The following is a 20,000-nucleotide window of genomic DNA, read 5'->3' as shown; positions in this document are numbered from 1 at the left end:
GACAGGAAACAGGAAGTCAGCGGGTACAAACAGGAAACAGGGAACTCTATCTAATGCTGCTGTACTATATAAATAAAGTTATCATTATTATTATTATTATTATTATTATTATTATTATTATTATTATTATACATCTACATCTAAAACCCTGTAACACCAGGGTTTTTCCAGACTCCAGTGCTGGAGCTCCTGGGGCCCAGCGCTCCACCTAGCTGAGCTAGCTAACAAACTAGCTAACGAACTAGCTAACAAACTAGCTAAAGAACCAGCTAACAAACTAGCTAAAGAACTAGCTAACAAACTAGCTAACAAACTAGCTAAAGAACTAGCTAACAAACTAGCTAACTAACAGCCAACTAAATAACTAACTGACTAAGTGTTAGTTAACTAAATAGATAACTGTTAGCTAGCTGACTAACTGCTGGATAACTAAATAACTAACAACTACTGAACTTAACTGACACAACTAACCAGCTAGCCAACAAGCTAACTTACTAAGTCAGTCAGGGTAGAAGAATGTTTCAGGAATGTTTCAGGAATGTTTCAGACTCACCTCCTTCAGTTTGTCGGTCAGCTTCTTGATCTCGTCCTCGTACCGATCTTCCTTCTGAGAATACTGCAGAGAGAGAGACAGCCAATCAGAGAACCAGCAGTCTGGAAACATCAGACCACAGCCAATCAGAAGTCTGGAAACATCAGACCACAGCCAATCAGAAGTCTGGAAACATCAGACCACAGCCAATCAGAGAACCAAGAACACAGCCACAGCCAATCAGAGAACCAAGAAAAAAAAATAATAATAATTAATGAATTTACATTATTGAACCAGTGGATTAGATTACATGATGAAAATAGTACTCAGTAATCTAAAATGAGACTGATAGATTAGTGATGTCTACTGCAGCAGTAAGTTCTCAGCATGGCATGTTAGAAATCTAATTATTGTTATTATTATTATTATTATTATTATTATTATTATTATTATTATTATTATCATCATAATAAATGGGGGGGGGATCTAAACACTGAAAATAAAGAAACTGCTGTTAATACACTCCTCCATCACATCAGTGGATTAAACTTGAGGTTCAGCGTGAGCAAATCAGGAATTCTCTTCTGTTTGTCCAACTATAACCTGTTTACTGTGATTAGTAATCAATAAGTTGGTTTGCATGTCTGAATGCCCCGCCCCTCCCCCTCCCCCTCCTACCTTCTCAGTTTGGGCCTCCAGTGATTTTAAATTATTGGAGACATTTTTCAGCTCGTCCTCCAACTCTCCACATTTTCTGCAGTTCACAGGTTTATATACAGGAAGGAGGGGAGGAAAAGAGGAGAGGAGAGAAGAGGAGAGGAGGGGAGAAAAAGAGGAGATGAGAGGAAAGGAGGAGAGAAGGGGAGGAGAAGAGGAGAGAAGGAGAAGGAGAAGAGGAGAGGAGAGAAGGAGAAGGAGAAGAGCAGAGGAGAGGAGAAGAGGAGAGGAGAAGAGGAGAGGAGAGGAGGAGAAGGAGAAGAGGAGGAGAGAAGGAGAAGAGCAGAGGAGAGGAGAGGAGAGGAGAAGAGGAGAAGAGGAGGAAAGAGCCGACAGATTTACAACCAGAAAAACAGAAATGACCTTTAACCTTTTCAGTCTGATCAGCTGTCGCATGTTGAAGTGTTGCGATGCGTTGTGTTCCTGTCACGTGTCGCAGTGTTATAATAGTGTCTGTGCTGCGTGTCTGTGCTGCGTGTCTGTGCTGCGTGTCTGTGTTGCGTGTCTGTGTTGCGTGTCTCTCTGTTGCGTGTCTCTCTGTTGCGTGTCTCTCTGTTGCGTGTCTCTCTGTTGCGTGTCTCTGTTGCGTGTCTCTCTGTTGCGTGTCTCTGTTGCGTGTCTGTGCTGCGTGTCTGTGTGCTGCGTGTCTGTGTTGCGTGTCTCTCTGTTGCGTGTCTCTCTGTTGCGTGTCTCTATGTTGCGTGTCTGTGTTGCGTGTCTCTCTGTTGCGTGTCTCTCTGTTGCGTGTCTCTATGTTGCGTGTCTCTGTTGCGTGTCTCTCTGTTGCGTGTCTCTCTGTTGCGTGTCTCTCTGTTGCGTGTCTCTCTGATGCGTGTCTCTATGTTGCGTGTCTCTATGTTGCGTGTCTGTGCTGTGTCTGTGTTGCGTGTCTCTGTGTTGCGTGTCTCTCTGTTGCGTGTCTCTGTTGCGTGTCTCTGTTGCGTGTCTCTCTGTTGCGTGTCTCTGTTGCGTGTCTCTGTGTTGCGTGTCTGTGCTGCGTGTCTCTCTGTTGCGTGTCTGTGCTGCGTGTCTGTGTTGCGTGTCTCTCTGTTGCGTGTCTCTGTGTTGCGTGTCTCTCTGTTGCGTGTCTGTGCTGCGTGTCTCTGTGTTGCGTGTCTCTCTGTTGCGTGTCTCTCTGTTGCGTGTCTCTCTGTTGCGTGTCTGTGCTGCGTGTCTCTGTGTTGCGTGTCTCTCTGTTGCGTGTCTCTCTGTTGCGTGTCTGTGCTGCATGTCTGTGTTGCGTGTCTCTCTGTTGCGTGTGTGTTCCGTGTCTCTGTGTTGCGTGTCTCTCTGTTGCGTGTCTCTCTGTTGCGTGTCTGTGCTGCGTGTCTCTGTGTTGCGTGTCTCTCTGTTGCGTGTCTCTCTGTTGCGTGTCTGTGCTGCATGTCTGTGTTGCGTGTCTCTCTGTTGCGTGTGTGTTCCGTGTCTCTGTGTTGCGTGTCTCTGTGTTGCATGTGTCTGTGTTGCGTGTCTGTTGCGTGTCTCTGTGTTGCGTGTCTCTGTTGCGTGTCTGTTGCGTGTCTCTGTGCTGTGTCTCTATGTTGCGTGTCTGTGTTGCGTGTCTGTGCTGTCTCTCTGTTGCGTGTCTCTCTGTTGCGTGTCTCTCTGTTGCGTGTCTCTATGTTGCGTGTCTGTGCTGTGTCTGTGTTGCGTGTCTCTCTGTTGCGTGTCTCTGTGTTGCGTGTCTCTATGTTGCGTGTCTCTGTGTTGCGTGTCTGTGCTGTGTCTGTGTTGCGTGTCTCTCTGTTGCGTGTCTCTGTGTTGCGTGTCTCTATGTTGCGTGTCTCTGTGTTGCGTGTCTGTGCTGTGTCTGTGTTGCGTGTCTCTCTGTTGCGTGTCTCTGTGTTGCGTGTCTCTATGTTGCGTGTCTCTGTGTTGCGTGTCTGTGCTGTGTCTGTGTTGCGTGTCTCTGTGCTGTGTCTCTGTGTTGCGTCTGTGTCTCTGTGTTGCGTCTCTGTGTTGTGTCTCTGTGTTGTGTCTCTGTGTTGTGTCTCTGTGTTGTGTCTCTGTGTTGTGTCTCTGTGTCTGTGTTGTGTCTCTGTGTCTGTGTCTCTGTGTTGTGTCTCTGTGTTGCGTGTCTCTGTGTCTGTGTCTCTGTGTTGTGTCTCTGTGTTGCGTGTCTCTGTGTCTCTGTGTCTGTGTCTCTGTGTCTGTGTCTCTGTGTCTGTGTCTCTGTGTCTCTGTGTTGTGTCTCTGTGTTGCGTGTCTCTGTGTTGTGTCTCTGTGTTGTGTCTCTGTGTCTCTGTGTTGCGTGTCTCTGTGTTGTGTCTCTGTGTCTCTGTGTTGTGTCTCTGTGTCTCTGTGTTGTGTCTCTGTGTTGTGTCTCTGTGTCTCTGTGTTGTGTCTCTGTGTCTCTGTGTTGTGTCTCTGTGTCTCTGTGTTGCGTGTCTCTGTGTTGTGTCTCTGTGTTGTGTCTCTGTGTCTCTGTGTTGTGTCTCTGTGTCTCTGTGTTGCGTGTCTCTGTGTTGTGTCTCTGTGTTGTGTCTCTGTGTCTCTGTGTTGCGTGTCTCTGTGTTGTGTCTCTGTGTCTCTGTGTTGTGTCTCTGTGTTGTGTCTCTGTGTCTCTGTGTCTCTGTGTCTCTGTGTTGCGTGTCTGTGTCTCTGTGTTGTGTCTCTGTGTCTCTGTGTCTCTGTGTTGCGTGTCTCTGTGTTGTGTCTCTGTGTTGTGTCTCTGTGTTGTGTCTCTGTGTTGTGTCTCTGTGTTGCGTGTCTCTGTGTCTCTGTGTTGTGTCTCTGTGTTGTGTCTGTGTTGCGTGTCTCTGTGTCTCTGTGTTGTGTCTCTGTGTTGCGTGTCTCTGTGTCTCTGTGTTGTGTCTCTGTGTTGTGTCTCTGTGTCTCTGTGTTGTGTCTCTGTGTTGTGTCTCTGTGTCTCTGTGTTGTGTGTCTGTGTCTCTGTGTTGTGTCTCTGTGTTGCGTGTCTCTGTGTTGTGTCTCTGTGTTGCGTGTCTCTGTGTTGTGTCTCTGTGTTGCGTGTCTCTGTGTTGTGTCTCTGTGTTGTGTCTCTGTGTTGTGTCTCTGTGTCTCTGTGTTGCGTGTCTGTGTCTCTGTGTTGTGTCTCTGTGTCTCTGTGTTGTGTCTCTGTGTTGTGTCTCTGTGTCTGTGTCTCTGTGTTGTGTCTCTGTGTTGTGTCTCTGTGTTGTGTCTCTGTGTTGTGTCTCTGTGTTGTGTCTCTGTGTTGTGTCTCTGTGTTGTGTCTCTGTGTTGTGTCTGTGTCTCTGTGTCTGTGTCTGTGTTGTGTCTCTGTGTTGTGTCTCTGTGCTGTGTCTCTGTGTTGTGTCTCTGTGTTGTGTCTGTGTCTCTGTGTCTGTGTCTGTGTTGTGTCTCTGTGTTGTGTCTCTGTGCTGTGTCTCTGTGTTGTGTCTCTGTGTCTGTGTCTCTGTGTTGTGTCTCTGTGTTGTGTCTCTGTGTTGTGTCTCTGTGTTGTGTCTCTGTTGCGTGTCTCTGTTGCGTGTCTCTGTTGCGTGTCTCTGTGCTGTGTCTCTGTGTTGTGTCTCTGTTGCGTGTCTCTGTTGCGTGTCTCTGTTGCGTGTCTCTGTGCTGTATCTCTGTGTTGTATCTCTGTGTTGTGTCTCTGTTGCGTGTCTCTGTTGCGTGTCTCTGTTGCGTGTCTCTGTTGCGTGTCTCTGTTGCGTGTCTCTGTTGCGTGTCTCTGTTGCGTGTCTCTGTTGCGTGTCTCTGTTGCGTGTCTCTGTTGTGTCTCTGTTGCGTGTCTCTGTGTTGCGTGTCTCTGTGCTGTGTCTCTGTGTTGTATCTCTGTGTTGTGTCTCTGTTGCGTGTCTCTGTGTTGTGTCTCTGTTGCGTGTCTCTGTGTTGTGTCTCTGTGTTGCGTGTCTCTGTGTTGCATGTCTGTCGCGTGTCTCTGTGTTGTGTCTCTGTTGCGTGTCTCTGTGTTGTGTCTCTGTGTTGCGTGTCTCTGTGTTGCATGTCTGTCGCGTGTCTCTGTGTTGCGTGTCTCTGTTGCGTGTCTCTGTGTTGTGTCTCTGTTGCGTGTCTCTGTGTTGTGTCTCTGTTGCGTGTCTCTGTGTTGTGTCTCTGTTGCGTGTCTCTGTGTTGTGTCTCTGTGTTGCGTGTCTCTGTGTTGCATGTCTGTCGCGTGTCTCTGTTGCATGTCTGTCGCGTGTCTATGTGTTGCGTGTCTCTGTTGCGTGTCTCTGTGCTGCGTGTTTCTGTGTTGCGTGTCTGTGTTGCGTGTCTGTCGCGTGTCTCTGTGTTGCGTGAGGAGCCAACATGTCTGACTGCAGCAGGTTAAAGTCATGCAGATGGAAGGAGGAGGAGCTGAAGCAGCTGAAGGAGCTGAGGTCAGAGGTCAGATGGAGGCAGGAGGTCCTGACTGTCGTTCACCCTTTGATTGACAGGAGGCGGGAGGTCAGATGACCAATACCTTGTCCTCAGATGCCTGCAAGCTCTTCAGTGATTGGTCGAAACTCCTCAACTGCTCCTCCAACCTCCGAACCTTACTGTTAGACAGACAGGCAGACAGACAGGCAGACAGGCAGACAGACAGACAGACAGACAGACAGACAGACAGACAGACAGGCAGACAGGCAGACAGGCAGACAGACAGGCAGACAGGCAGGCAGACAGGCAGGCAGACGGACAGACAGACAGGCAGACAGGCAGACAGGCAGACAGACAGGCAGACAGGCAGACAGACAGGCAGACAGGCAGACAGACAGACAGACAGGCAGACAGGCAGACAGACAGGCAGACAGGCAGACAGCAGGGATGTTGCAGTACATGCAGGACCACCGACATGTTTCCATGGAAACAGACAGGGAGAGAAATATCGATATGAAATATTAAAATGATGTTAGTGAAGAAAACGTTTTGTAATTAATATTCTACTATGAAGAGCGACTCATCTCCATGGAATTAACAGCATCAACTATTAGTACTGTCAACAAGACAATACATGGTAGTAATCAATACATGATACATGATCAATACATAATGCATACCATTTCCCAGTCATCTGTTGAAACGTTTAGACCGGTTGTTTATATTCTATTTTCTCTCTGCTGCACTTACTGCTAAAACAAAACTATTTCTGATCTGATCTGATCTAACTTGATCTGATCTAATCTGATTTGATCTAATCTGATCTGATCTAATCTGATTTGATCTGATTTGATCTAATCTGATTTGATCTAATCTGATCTGATCTAATCTGATTTGATCTAATCTGATTTGATCTAATCTGATATGATCTAATCTGATCTAACCTGATCTGATCTAATCTGATTTGATCTGATCTGATTTGATCTAATCTGATTTGATCTAATCTGATCTGATCTAATCTGATCTGATCTAACCTGATTTGATCTAATCTGATCTAACCTGATCTGATCTAACCTAATCTGATCTAATCTGATTTGATCTAATCTGATTTGATCTAACCTGATCTGATCTAACCTGATCTGATCTAATCTGATTTGATCTAATCTGATCTGATCTAACCTGATTTGATCTAATCTGATCTAACCTGATCTGATCTAATCTGATTTGATCTAATCTGATCTGATCTAATCTAATCTGATCTAATCTGATGTCTCTAATTTCAGAACTGACTTCCTGGGCAGTTAGTTTGAATCCAAACAGGACTGATTATAGTCTGTAGTTCAGAAACTGTCTGTCTGGCAGTCAGGTGTCTGCCTGTCTGTCTGTCTGCCTGTCTGTCTGTCTCTACAGAGCACTAGCAGGTTTCATGCTGTTGGAGCATTACAGACATGCAGGATCCAGCACTACTGCTGTGTGTGTGTGTGTGTGTGTGTGTGCGTGTGTGTGTGTGTGTGTGTGTGTGTGAGTGAGTGAGTGAGTGAGTGAGTGAGTGAGTGAGTGAGTGAGTGAGTGAGTGAGACCTCTCGGCCTGCTCGGCTCTGTCTTCGGCTCGTTCCATTTCTCCTTCGATCACCACCAGTTTACGAGCCACCTGTCAATCAAACACACAGATATACAGAGCAAGTAGATTAGATCACATCAGAATCAGAATTTTTTTTTTTTAAGATTTATTTTTGGCATTTTATGCTTTATTGACAGAGAGATAGTGAGAGAGAGACAGGAAGGTATGGGAGAGAGAGGGGAGGACACGCAGCATGCAGCCGGATTCGAACCCGGGTCGCCCCAGAATCAGATCAGATTAATCAGATCAGACTGGATGAACTCTGACCCCTAGTGGCTAACTGGGTCGTTGCAGCGGCAGCTAATAGGATTTTGATCAGAATAATATAAATATGCAGTTTGCATGCGCACAACAAGACTATTGCCAAGACTGAAATGAGGTAATTCAACAGAACTCCCATAATAATCCTGTTTACTGGAGTGAAGTCATGATTTCAATTATAAAGAGAGAAATGTGGGAATCAGAGGGTTAAAAACATAATAAACGTCACTAAGGAGCTTGAAGTGTGTGTGGATTGTTTTACCTTTAGCTCTGCAGACAGACAGACAGGCAGGCAGACAGACAGACAGACAGGCAGGCAGACAGACAGGCAGGCAGACAGGCAGGCAGACAGGCAGACAGACAGGCAGACAGGCAGGCAGACAGGCAGACCCTGCTGTCACCATTATGGTGCTTAAAAGGAACAGTTCACTCAAAATGAAGACTTTGTCCTCCTCCACTAACACCATGAGCTGGAACAGTTCAACAGACACACTGAGGCATCATGTCTGTCTGTTGATGTGAGCGTGTTGTGTCCTGGTTTCCCTTAGACCAGGGGCGTAACAATAACAATTAGCTCAGCGGGTTGGGGGTGTGTGTGTGTGTGTGTGTGTTCTCACCTCCTCATACTTGCGGTCGGCCTCCTCAGCGATGTGTTTGGCTTCCTTCAGCTGAATCTCCTGCATCTCCATCTTCTCCTCGTCCTTCAGAGCTCTGTTCTCTATCACCTTCATCCCTCTGACAGGCAGACAGACAGGCAGACAGACAGGTAGAGAGACAGACAGGCAAACAGACAGAGACAAAGACAGACTTGTAACTTTATCTAACATGATGGACTCGTCTGTCTCTTCTTCTGTGATGTTCATAACAGTTAAGAAGACATGAAGAAAGAGCTGAATATGAGCATCAGTCCAGATTTCATTTAGTTCTGCTAAACCATGCTGGAACCAAACATGCTGGTTCTAAGGTGCATGGTACAGTTAGGATTTGGGTTCTAAGGTGCGTGTTACAGGTAGGATGTAGGTTCTAAGGTGCGGTACAGGTAGGATGTAGGTTCTAAGGTGCGGTACAGGTAGGATGTAGGTTCTAAGGTGCAGTACAGGTAGGATGTAGGTTCTAAGGTGCGGTACAGGTAGGATGTAGGTTCTAAGGTGCATGGTACAGGTAGGATGTAGATTCTAAGGTGCGGTACATGTAGGATGTAGGTTCTAAGGTGCGGTACAGGTAGGATGTAGGTTCTAAGGTACGGTACATGTAGGATGTAGGTTCTAAGGTGCGGTACAGGTAGGATGTAGGTTCTAAGGTGCGGTACATGTAGGATGTAGGTTCTAAGGTGCGGTACATGTAGGATGTAGGTTCTAAGGTGCGGTACAGGTAGGATGTAGGTTCTAAGGTGCATGGTACAGGTAGGATGTAGATTCTAAGGTGCGGTACAGGTAGGATGTAGGTTCTAAGGTACGGTACATGTAGGATGTAGGTTCTAAGGTGCGGTACAGGTAGGATGTAGGTTCTAAGGTGCGGTACAGGTAGGATGTAGGTCACCTCTCGCTCTCGTCAGCGGCCTTCTCGGCCTCCTCCAGCTTGTGCAGGGCGGTGGCCAGTCGCTCCTGCGCTCGGTCCAATTCGTCTTCAACCAGCTGGACCCGACGACCCAGAGACGCCACCTCCGCCTCCGCCTGGAGAACAGACAAGCACACTTTATTTCTCCAGCACCAAAACACTTTGTTCTGTTTTTTTCCCCTTGTAACCCCCGTAAAGCTTTGTAACAAACAAGCCCTCCTGTTGTTTCATACTGCTTAGAGACTCCAATAGATCTAAGAGAACCTCACTCAGAACAAACTGGGGGAAACTCCTGGAGCCCGGCCCGGGAGCGCTTGGCTGCCTGACCTGTTGTGGATTTGTTTATTGAGCCAGTTTGGTTTGCTGGTCTTTATACCACAACACGGAGGACACTGACAATACCGTGACACACCGATACCATTACCGAAAAATAAAATATTGTGATATAAAACTACTTCTGTTACAGGATACTGTACAGATTTCAGTACAAACACTGATTGATTCTCAAATGAAATGTTCATGTTGTCCTCTAGATATAATCCCATCCAGACTTTGAAAAGAGGTCTTTGATTCTGTCCATACATTCTTTCAATTACATTATAATTCTTAGTAATTACAGACCTATTTCTAAACTCCCTTTTCTGGCCAGGATTTTAGAGGTGGTCTATAATCAGCTAACTATATACATGAGCAATAATGATTTATTAGAGAAATTCCGGTCAAAGCACAACAGAGAGCGTTCTCCTTAGAGTTACTGATCATGATCTCCTTCTTACAGCAGATGCTGTTCCATTCTGGTTCTACTGAACCTTAGTGCTGCTGCTTAGTGCTTTTGTTAAGTTGCAGTTTTTATAGTCTCTAAAGTTGGAGTAAATTGATAAAGGCCTTGTGTTTTCCATCTATTGGAATTGATTTTTGTTGCCTCAGTAGGCCTATATATAATTTACTGTTCTAACTTGGTGTGTTGTGCACATTTAGCTTTTATTCTAATTTTTATTTTATAAAATTTTATTTATTTTATTCCACAGGAAAGCTATATTTGTTAAGCTCTAAGCTGCTCCCAATAACCAAGCGTAGGCTGCTGTGGTTTAAGTTGTGTCTCTAAGAGAGAGAGTGGAATATGTTGCACATGTTGCCTGCCAATAAACAGTTGTCAATTCATGATACTTTCTCATCTCTTAATTTTAATACTTAATATACAATGTTGTTAAGAAAAGCTAAATAAATAAATAATGCTACACGATGAATAGAAGGCTTCAAATAGACCCCGTGATCGGTGATCCGTATCGGCCGATACTGCTTCCAGCGATCGGTGATCGGCCCCAAAAATCCTGATCGGAGCATCCTTAATGAAAATCTTAGCAGCCTAACAGCTAATATCAAGCCAGCAGACAGAAATGGATATTGGTGCCCAAACTGCTCGCATTACTCCTGAAGGGGAATGAGTGACACTGGGGGTTTGATGACTCAGCATCTCCTCCAGTCATCAAGCAGCAGAGAGCTTCATGGCAGCTGAGAGTACAACAATAAAACTGACATAAGCTATGAAACTCCCATTTTAGCAGATTTACACAGCTGCCTGTTAATTATATGACTGATTTCAAGATTTTATTGATTACTTTTAAAGCAGCGAATGCCTTGGCTTCCACCTATATAACTTTTATCCCGTCTGTACAGAGCAGTGTTAGACCAGCTGAAGCTCTGCAGCTGAACTCCAGCCAATAAACACCGACCTTCAGACACGGCTCAAAACCCATTTCACTGTTCATTTTATTAGGTTTATTGTTTTGCTTGTTTTATTTCAATGATGTCTTGTATTTGCATTTATCTATTTTTTATTTTCTTTCTTAATCTATGTAAAGCACTTATGTAATGTGTTGTGAAAGGTGCTATTTAAATAAAGTTTATTATTGTTATTAGGTTGTGTATTCAGAGTATTCAGAGTACTAACAGTTCTGTGGCTGCTGTCTGTTATCAGTCACCATGTGTTTCCTGCTGAAGCTTATCAGCCTCTGGACACACCGATACTCAGTACTCTGTAGTACTGCAGTACATGTTGAGCTGTAGTACTGCTTTACATGTTAAACTGTAGTACTGCAGTACATGTTGAACTGTTTTACATGTTAAACTGTAGTACTGCAGTACATGTTGAACTGTTTTACATGTTAAACTGTAGTACTGCAGTACATGTTGAGCTGTAGTACTGCTTTACATGTTAAACTGTTTTACATGTTAAACTGTAGTACTGCAGTACATGTTAAACTGTTTTACATGTTAAACTGTAGTACTGCAGTACATGTTGAACTGTTTTACATGTTAAACTGTAGTACTGCAGTACATGTTGAGCTGTAGTACTGTTTTACATGTTAAACTGTAGTACTGCAGTACATGTTAAACTGTAGTACTGTTTTACATGTTAAACTGTAGTACTGCAGTACATGTTAAGCTGTAGTACTGTTTTACATGTTAAACTGTAGTACTGCAGTACATGTTGAGCTGTAGTACTGTTTTACATGTTAAACTGTAGTACTGCAGTACATGTTAAACTGTAGTACTGTTTTACATGTTAAACTGTAGTACTGCAGTACATGTTGAGCTGTAGTACTGTTTTACATGTTAAACTGTAGTACTGCAGTACATGTTGAACTGCATTACATGTTAAACTGTAGTACTGCAGTACATGTTGAACTATAGTACATGTTAAACTGTAGTACTGTTTTACATGTTAAACTGTAGTACTGCAGTACATGTTAAACTACAGTACTGCAGAACATGTTGAACTGTATTACATGTTAAACTGTAGTACTGCAGTACATGTTGAACTGTAGTACTGTATTACATGTTAAACTGTAGTACTGCAGTACATGTTGAACTGTAGTAGTGCAGTACACGTTGAACTGTAGTACATGTTAAACTGTAGTACTGCAGTACATGCTGAACTGTAGTAGTGCAGTACACGTTGAACTGTAGTACATGTTAAACTGTAGTACTGCAGTACATGTTGAACTGTAGTACTGCGGTACATGTTAAACTGTAGTACTGCAGTACATGTAGAACTGTATTACATGTTAAACTGTAGTACTGTTTTGAAGAAGTGGAGGTCTATGTGAAGAAGAGGAGGAGGAGGTCTATGTGCAGAGGAGGTCTGTGTGAAGAGGAGGAGGTCTAATGAAGAGGAGGAGGTCTATGTGAAGAGGAGAAGGTCTAAGTGAAGAGGAGGTGGTCTATGTGCAGAGGAGGAGGTCTAATGAAGAGGAGGTCTATGTGAAGAGGCGGCGTCTATATGAAGAGGAGGAGGTCTATGTGAAGAGGAGGCGTCGATATGAAGAGGAGGAGGTCTATGTGAAGAGGAGGTCTACGTTAAGAGGAGGGGGTCTACGTGCAGAGGAGATCTATGTGAAGACGAGGAGGAGGTCTATGTGCAGAGGAAGTCTACGTGCAGAGGAGGAGGTCTATGTGAAGAGGAGGTCTATGTGAAGAGGAGGAGGTCTATGTGAAGAGGAGGAGGTCTATGTGCAGAGGAGGTCTACGTGCAGAGGAGGAGGTCTATGTGAAGAGGAGGTCTATGTGAAGAGGAGGAGGTCTATGTGAAGAGGAGGAGGTCTATGTGCAGAGGAGGAGGTCTATGTGAAGAGGAGGAGGTCTATGTGAAGAGGAGGTGGTCTATGTGAAGAGGAGGTGGTCTATGTGAAGAGGAGGAGGTCTAGATGAAGAGGAGATGGTCTATGTGGACAAGAGGAGGTCTATGTGCAGAAGAGGAGGTCCATGTGACTCCTACCTGCTCCCTGCTCCTCTTCTCCTCCTCCACCTGTCTCTGCAGGACGTCGGCTCGCTCCTCAGCATCGTCCGCCTGCTGCTGCAGGACTTTGATCTTCTTCTTCACCGCCTCAATGCTGTTCACTCCGGCCATGATGCTCCTGCTGCTGGAGGAGGAGGAGGAGGAGGAGGAGGAGGAGGAGCAGAGAGGAGGAGAGAGGAGGAGGAGCAGAGAGGAGGAGATCAGCTGTGCAGCATGGCCTGCAGCATGCTAACGCTACTCTGACAGAAACAACGCCCTGCTGTCTGTCGCCCTGCCGTCTGTCTGTCTGTCTGTCTGTCTGTCTGTCTGTCTGTCGGTCGGACAGACAGACAGACAGACAGTCCGCAGATTTGACTGAAAACGGATGAAAGAAGCTTCTTACCTGCTGGTTTCTTAAGGTGAAAGTCACGAGACGAACCCGGTCGGTCTGATCTCCGGTCAGAACCACAGAGTCACTGTCAGTTCCTGTTAGCTAGCAGGCTAACTAGCGGCTAGCAGGCTAACTAGCGGCGCTGCTACTTCAGTCTCTGAAGTCTGACGGTGACGCGGAGCGGACAGCGGCGTGTCGGGAAACACTCCGCGGCTCTACTTTACTCTGACTTTGAGTCTTCCAGGCGGCTTTCGGGTTCGGGTTCAGACTCTCTGCCTTCTTCTTCTCCTCTTCCTGATTTCAACCAACTTCCGCTTGACTCCACCCTCTTCCGATTTACATTCCCTCCAGAGGAAGTGACGCACTGCTCCCTGGGCCTCCATGATTTTTATTTTTATTTTATTTTAATTGGATCATGGTCCAGTCATAAAGGCATTACAAATACAGACGATATACACTGAAAACATCTGAGCAACATGTACAATTTTGAATTTTAAAATAAAATAAAATTATAATAATGATCTTTATAATATATTTTGTTTCTCTTCCTTCTTCATGGTGTTTCAAACTGGATATTTGGACTCTGGCTGCTTGAAGCTTTCAGGAAAATATTAAAATATGAAACTTTATTGATCCCTGCGGAGCCAGCAAGTGCTGCAGCAGGGAAAATAACAGGATACAACAAGAGAGAAAAGATGAGGAGCAGCAGGGAGAAGCTGAAGGTCTGAACTTCAGACCCTCTTCTCCCTGCTGCTCCTCAATTATAGGCATTGATCAGCCCCATTGGTCAGCCCCCCCCCCCCCCCCCCCCCCCCCCAACAACAACATGCACTTTTGACACTGAGACACTTTTTAATCGTTTTTTTTGTTTATATTGTTTACGTATGTTGCCTATATCCTTTCTGCACTATTCTTATTTTTATTATTTTTATTACCTTATTACCTTCCCTGTACTTTGTTCTGCTACTGTACTGTACATTGCTGATGCGACACCTGAATAAAGGATCAATAAAGTGCATCTTGTCTTATCTTATGAATTAGTCCTGTTGTCCTCTGGGAGGCGCTGTAGAGCTGCAAGAGCAACCAAGCATGTGGACAGAAGATCCTTCATCCCAAATGAAATCACATGAACTCCTGTCTCTCGTTCTGTGTTGTATTTTATTTATTGTATTGTGTCACATTTTAACCAACCTGTGAAGCCAAAGGCAAATTTCCACTGCAGTGGACAATAAAGTTCTATTCTATTTTATTCTATTCTATTCTACTCATTACAGTTATTGTAAATCCTAAATGGTATTGTGACATTGAAGCATCTTGTTAAGTTGCTGTTGTCATGAGTGTCTATGTAGTTTACTTCACATTACTTACAGATCATACAGTAGAAACACGAGTAGAATTCTCTCAGCATTGTTAAAACACAAAGCCAATCTACTATTTGCAACATTCTTAAACTGTCAAAAACATGTTGGAAGTGGAACCAGCTTTTTACTCAACACTCAGCATTAATTAAAGATAGACTGTGAGCTCAAGGCTTGATGTTAAAGGTCCAGGAGACATGAATGATAGGAAGGAACCTAGGAGCTTCTGGGGACAAAGTTACACCAGTAGAAACCCTGAGGAACACCAGGCCTGGGTGGACTGGGAGATGTTGACCCAGTAGAAACCCTGAGGAACACCAGGCCTGGGTGGACTGGGAGATGTTGACCCAGTAGAAACCCTGAGGAACACCAGGCCTGGGTGGACTGGGAGATGTTGACCCAGTAGAAACCCTGAGGAACACCAGGCCTGGGTGGACTGGGAGATGTTGACCCAGTAGAAACCCTGAGGAACACTGTTGTCTTCACCTGCCAGCTGAAGTTTCAGGTTTTCACTGCAGCAGCTCAGTTCGCTCAGCAGTTCCTCCTGTCTGGCTGCTCACCAGAGAACTGAGAACCTGCTGGAGCCTCACAGTGCAGAACCTCTGGTTTAAAGGAACAGTTCACCCCAAAATGAAATTCAGTTCCTCTCTCCATCCTTCACATGATCTCAGAAGCCACTGGTCAGATTCTGATGAAACTTAGGGGAATGATGCTTTCCACACTGTGTTGTGAGCCTGTTTGGTCCGAAGGGGGCGCTGCTGCTCAGAACAAGGTGTTGATGCTGCATCATTGGTGGAAAACACTCAGTGATGCCTGGTGGGTCGGTGAAACACTTCGTGATTTTAAATCTAGACACTTTGAAGTGACTGATGTTGAAGACTCACCACCCCGCCACACACACACACACACACACACACACACACACACAAGAACCACATCAGACCAATACTGTATATTTCTTTAGATTTATAAAGAGCACACAGGTACAGTAAGTCAAAGAATAAAAACACAATAAAATTACAACATAAATCATTTACAAAGTTTACTTCTTTTTCCAGAACTGATCAAATATTTATACAGACAATTACTTTAGTTTGTAATATCTAGTAGAAGCATAAGAGAAAAACTACACTGGAAGCCGCTGTGGTTCTGGATCCAGCCTGATCATCTTCAGTCACTTAAGGTTTAGTTCAGCTTAAAACCAGCCTGGATCTGGCTGCAGTGGCACTGAGTTCAGTCTGGGTAACGTCAAAGTAACGTCAAACTAGCGTCAAACTAACGCCAAACTAACGTCAAACTAGCGTCAAACTAACATCAAACTAACGTCAAACTAACAAACAGTGGACAGTGAATACATTATAATGTCGTCAGCAGGTTGTGCTGAGTAGAAACAGGCTGGGTTCCTCAGAAGAAACTCTGGTCTTAGTTAACAGACTGAGGTCTACTGCGGTCCACGCTAACAAGCTAACAGGTTAGCATGCTAGCATGTTAGCAGGAACCCAGCACTGCTCAACCTTTCACACCTCAACAACTTTGGTTCTGATTGGTCCACATGGCCTCTAGAGCTCCACACTGAGCTTCTGGTTCTGTCCTCGGGCTCCATGATGTGGAGCAGCGCAGGACTGGTCAACTACTGAAGACAACGTAATACCCCTAACCCACCCAATACATGTTTACACCCCACCCTCCCCCCGTACTCCCTAACCCTCATAACACCCCACCCCTCCACACTCACCTTTGAGGTGATCACACCTTACTGTCGGGCCTCTCCCCCTGAGAGTGATTTCACTCAGAGGCGTCGCCGCCAGAGTCAACAGCCACCAATCAGAACAGCGAGTCATATGATGTAACACAGTGCGCTGCTAGGTTAGTGGTTAACAATGTTAATTAGCATGTGACCTTCATCCACAGCGATCCCAACCAGATTTCCTTAATGAAATGTAGATGAGCGAAGGTTCCACCTTTTATCATTCAACTCATTTGGCTTGTGAGGGTTAGCTACCCGAATGCACTACACCCCCCAACCCCCCGTCCCAAACCCTCCCACCCCCCGCCCCTACACCCCCCAACCCCCCGTCCCAAACCCCACCCCTACGCCATCCAGCCCCACCCCTACGCCATCCAGCCCCACCCCTACGACACCCAACCCCACTCCTACGACACCCAACCCCACCCCTCCCACTCCTATGACCCACCCAGTCCTCCAGCTGCTCCAGGTCTAGGTGAGGCCGTTGTAAACAGGTTACAGTACATTACAGTTACATTATACAGTAACATAGATTATATTTCCCGTTGGCCAACTATCAGCGCAGCCTACAGCCTACAGACAAACTACTGCCATATTCTAACAACAGAGTTTCCAGTCATTCTCCTCAGCTCTGAGGAAAAGAATCACTCTGTTTAAATCACGATAAAAACATACAGAAACCGTCAAACAACATTTCAGGACTAACAGATATATGATAGCTCAGATAAATCTTTTAGGTTTGTTTCTGGAGGTTGAAGACAGTTTGGTCCTCAGGTTTGGTGCTTCTGGTTTTGAAGTTGAACTCACGGTCTTAAAGCAACATTTCACTTCTGCAGGAAATCTTTTAAACTGGAATACCAGGAAACAACATCAGCTTCTGCTCTGAGAGTCCAAACAGGCTTTTCTGATTCTGCACACAAGGCAGCACGACTTCTGGAAAAGTCTGACATGAAAAAGATAATATGACATGACTGGGTCACTCTGTTGTCTGTCCATCTGTGACATCACTGTGGCATCACTGTGACATCACCACCTGAGGTCCTGTAGTGTCCGTGTGTTGAAACTGACGTGCGTTGCTCCAAGGTAGATCTGCTGTTAACTGGGATCCGGTCCACATTCAGTTTCCTCTGGGATGTCCTGCAGATCTGTAGGGTCACACAGCAAAGTCACACAGCAGAGATACGTCACACAGCAAAGTCACACAGCAGAGATACGTCACACAGCAGAGATACATCACACAGCAGAGATACGTCACACAGCAGAGATACGTCACACAGCAGAGATACGTCACACAGCAGAGATACATCACACAGCAGAGATACGTCACGCAGCAGAGATACGTCACGCAGCAGAGATACGTCACGCAGCAGAGATACGTCACGCAGCAGAGATACGTCACACAGCAGAGATACGTCACACAGCAGAGATACGTCACACAGCAGAGATACGTCACACAGCAGAGATACGTCACACAGCAGAGATACGTCACAGCAGAGATACGTCACAGCAGAGATACGTCACACAGCAGAGATACGTCACACAGCAAAGTCACACAGCAGAGATACGTCACACAGCAAAGTCACACAGCAGAGATACGTCACACAGCAGAGATACGTCACACAGCAGAGATACGTCACACAGCAGAGATACGTCACACAGCAGAGATACGTCACACAGCAAAGTCACACAGCAGAGATACGTCACACAGCAGAGATACGTCACACAGCAGAGATACGTCACAGCAGAGATACGTCACAGCAGAGATACGTCACAGCAGAGATACGTCACACAGCAGAGATACGTCACACAGCAAAGTCACACAGCAGAGATACGTCACACAGCAGAGATACGTCACAGCAGAGATACGTCACAGCAGAGATACGTCACAGCAGAGATACGTCACACAGCAGAGATACGTCACACAGCCCAGTAGCCCAGTGCATGATGGGAGGTGAATGTACTGACCTCTGGGGCTGTCAGAGCGGGGGGAGATCCGGACCTTGTCTTCCTCTTCTTCCTCATTGCCTTCCTGGACACCATCTAATTGGTCCACTGGTTCCTGGCTAGCCAATGGGGCGAGGGGGCGGGGCTCCAGGTCTCTGCTGCCCCGCCTTCTGGTCATCTGCTGAGGAGACAGTTAGCTTAGCTTAGCTTAGCTTAACTTAGCTTAGCTTAGCTTAGCTTAGTTTAGCTTACCTTACCTTATCAAGCCTTAACCCCTGGAGACCCATGTCAGCTCTCTCCTGGTTTTACTCTTACCTGTCGTGTTTCTCACAACAATGCTCCCTCCAAAGTCAGGTTTGGTGTGCCCCAGGGTTCAGTCCTTGGACCATTACTTTTTTCCATATACATGCTACCTTTCAGTGACATCATCCAGAGACATGGTATTAGTTTTCACTGTTATGCTGATGATACACAGATGTACCTACCAATCAAACCTAGACACCTGTCTGTGTGGTATAAAAAAGTGGATGTCTGGCAACTTTTTGCTTTTAAACCCCGACAAAATGAGCTACTGATTGTTGGACCCGCCAAACACAGGCATTCTTTTGAGGGGTTGATCCTAACTTTTGATGGTTACACCATACCACAGAGCTCCACCGCTCCACTCTCCGCTCACGCTCACGCTCCAGCCCCACATCAAAAACATAACCAAGTCAGCATTTTTCCATTTACACAACATTGCATCATCTATGACCGATGCTGAAACCTTAATCCATGCATTTGCCATCCAGACTTGACTACTGTAACACCCTATCCTCCGGTTTGCCAAATTCAGCCACCAGAGGTCTCCAGCTGGTTCAAAATGCTGCAGCAAGAATACTCACTAAAAGTAGGAAGTTTGACCATATTATACCATATTACACCATATTACACCATATTACACCATATTACACCCACACTCGCCTCCTTGCACGGGTTACCAATACAGGCTAGAGTTGATTTTAAAGTTCTTTAACCTACAATATACGTGTTTAGGCTTTTATATTTGTATTTATATATGCTTCTGTATGTACGATTACATGTGATATGTGCAGTAACTTTTCTTTATATGCCCTTTTATCTTAGTATCTCTGTGTTTATTATGTGAAGTGTGTTGAGACCCCCATTGGTGATAATGCACAAATAAATCTGACTTGACTTGACTTAACACACACACACACACACACAGCTGACCTGTTCCCCCATGATGACATCACTGATCTCTCCGTTGCTCCGCCTCCGGCCCGGCTGTGCCTCCTGCTGCTCCTCCAGCCGGCTCCGTGCTCGCTCGCTCTCCCTCAGCCTGGACACCTCCTCCTGCAGCAGCTCCAGCTGTCTGTGGAGTGCCGCCGCGCCTCCTCCGGCGCCTCCTCCTGCACCTCCTCCGGCGCCTCCTCCTGCATCCAACCCCGTGTCTCTGGACACTGAGCGACAGAGACGAGGAGGGGCGGAGCCTGGTATGGAGGGGGCGGAGCTGGGGGCGGTGCCTGTCCTGAGAGACAGCTCCAGGATGGAGTCCTGACGAATCACAGCAGCCTGGGGGCGGAGTCAGGGGAGGGGGTGGAGCTTAATCAGTTACTAACAGATGACAAATCCCTAACAGTGTTAATAATAATAATAAAGGTAAACTGGTAGTAGAATCAGACCTGCAGAGCGTGCAGCTGGGTGCTCAGACTGACCAATCGCTGACACACTTCCTGAAATAAACACCAATAAACACCTGAAGACTCCGTACAGGACAAACTATTACAATCATATTCAGTAGATTCACTGTTAA

General features: G+C 45.8%; 1 protein-coding gene and 1 pseudogene across 4 annotated transcripts in view; both read right to left on the bottom strand.

The window, feature by feature from the left end:
• The window catches only part of LOC139913984 (uncharacterized), a 19,624-nt gene extending 6,177 nt beyond the window's left edge, over positions 1-13,447 (bottom strand). The window contains exons 1-7 of one of the 3 annotated variants that reach the window (XM_078287317.1): positions 13,148-13,447; positions 12,745-12,889; positions 8,949-9,082; positions 8,027-8,144; positions 7,108-7,178; positions 1,211-1,286; positions 554-616 (exon numbers count right to left, since the gene is read on the bottom strand). In XM_078287317.1, coding sequence (XP_078143443.1) covers positions 554-616; positions 1,211-1,286; positions 7,108-7,178; positions 8,027-8,144; positions 8,949-9,082; positions 12,745-12,876 — 594 coding nt within the window. In that variant the 5' untranslated portion in view covers positions 12,877-12,889; positions 13,148-13,447. Of the gene's footprint in view, positions 1-553; positions 617-1,210; positions 1,287-5,630; positions 5,707-7,107; positions 7,179-8,026; positions 8,145-8,948; positions 9,083-12,744; positions 12,890-13,147 lie in introns of all 3 variants that reach the window. The other 2 variants (XM_078287315.1, XM_078287316.1) reach the window with 2 other exon arrangements.
• A 3,236-nt stretch (positions 13,448-16,683) lies between these two features.
• LOC139914997 (rho guanine nucleotide exchange factor 2-like) overlaps positions 16,684-20,000 on the bottom strand; it is a 58,258-nt pseudogene continuing 54,941 nt past the window's right edge. Inside the window, exons 24-27 of the transcript XR_013506929.1 lie at positions 19,870-19,920; positions 19,418-19,759; positions 18,206-18,365; positions 16,684-17,385 (exon numbers count right to left, since the gene is read on the bottom strand). The product of XR_013506929.1 is annotated as a rho guanine nucleotide exchange factor 2-like (transcript). The remainder of the gene's footprint in view (positions 17,386-18,205; positions 18,366-19,417; positions 19,760-19,869; positions 19,921-20,000) is intronic.

The sequence above is a fragment of the Centroberyx gerrardi genome, chromosome 12 (genome assembly GCF_048128805.1).
Source record: "Centroberyx gerrardi isolate f3 chromosome 12, fCenGer3.hap1.cur.20231027, whole genome shotgun sequence".
Classification (NCBI taxonomy): Eukaryota; Metazoa; Chordata; class Actinopteri; order Beryciformes; family Berycidae; genus Centroberyx; species Centroberyx gerrardi.
Note: the sequence above shows the minus strand (reverse complement) of the source record. Positions and strands in the feature narration are given on the sequence as shown.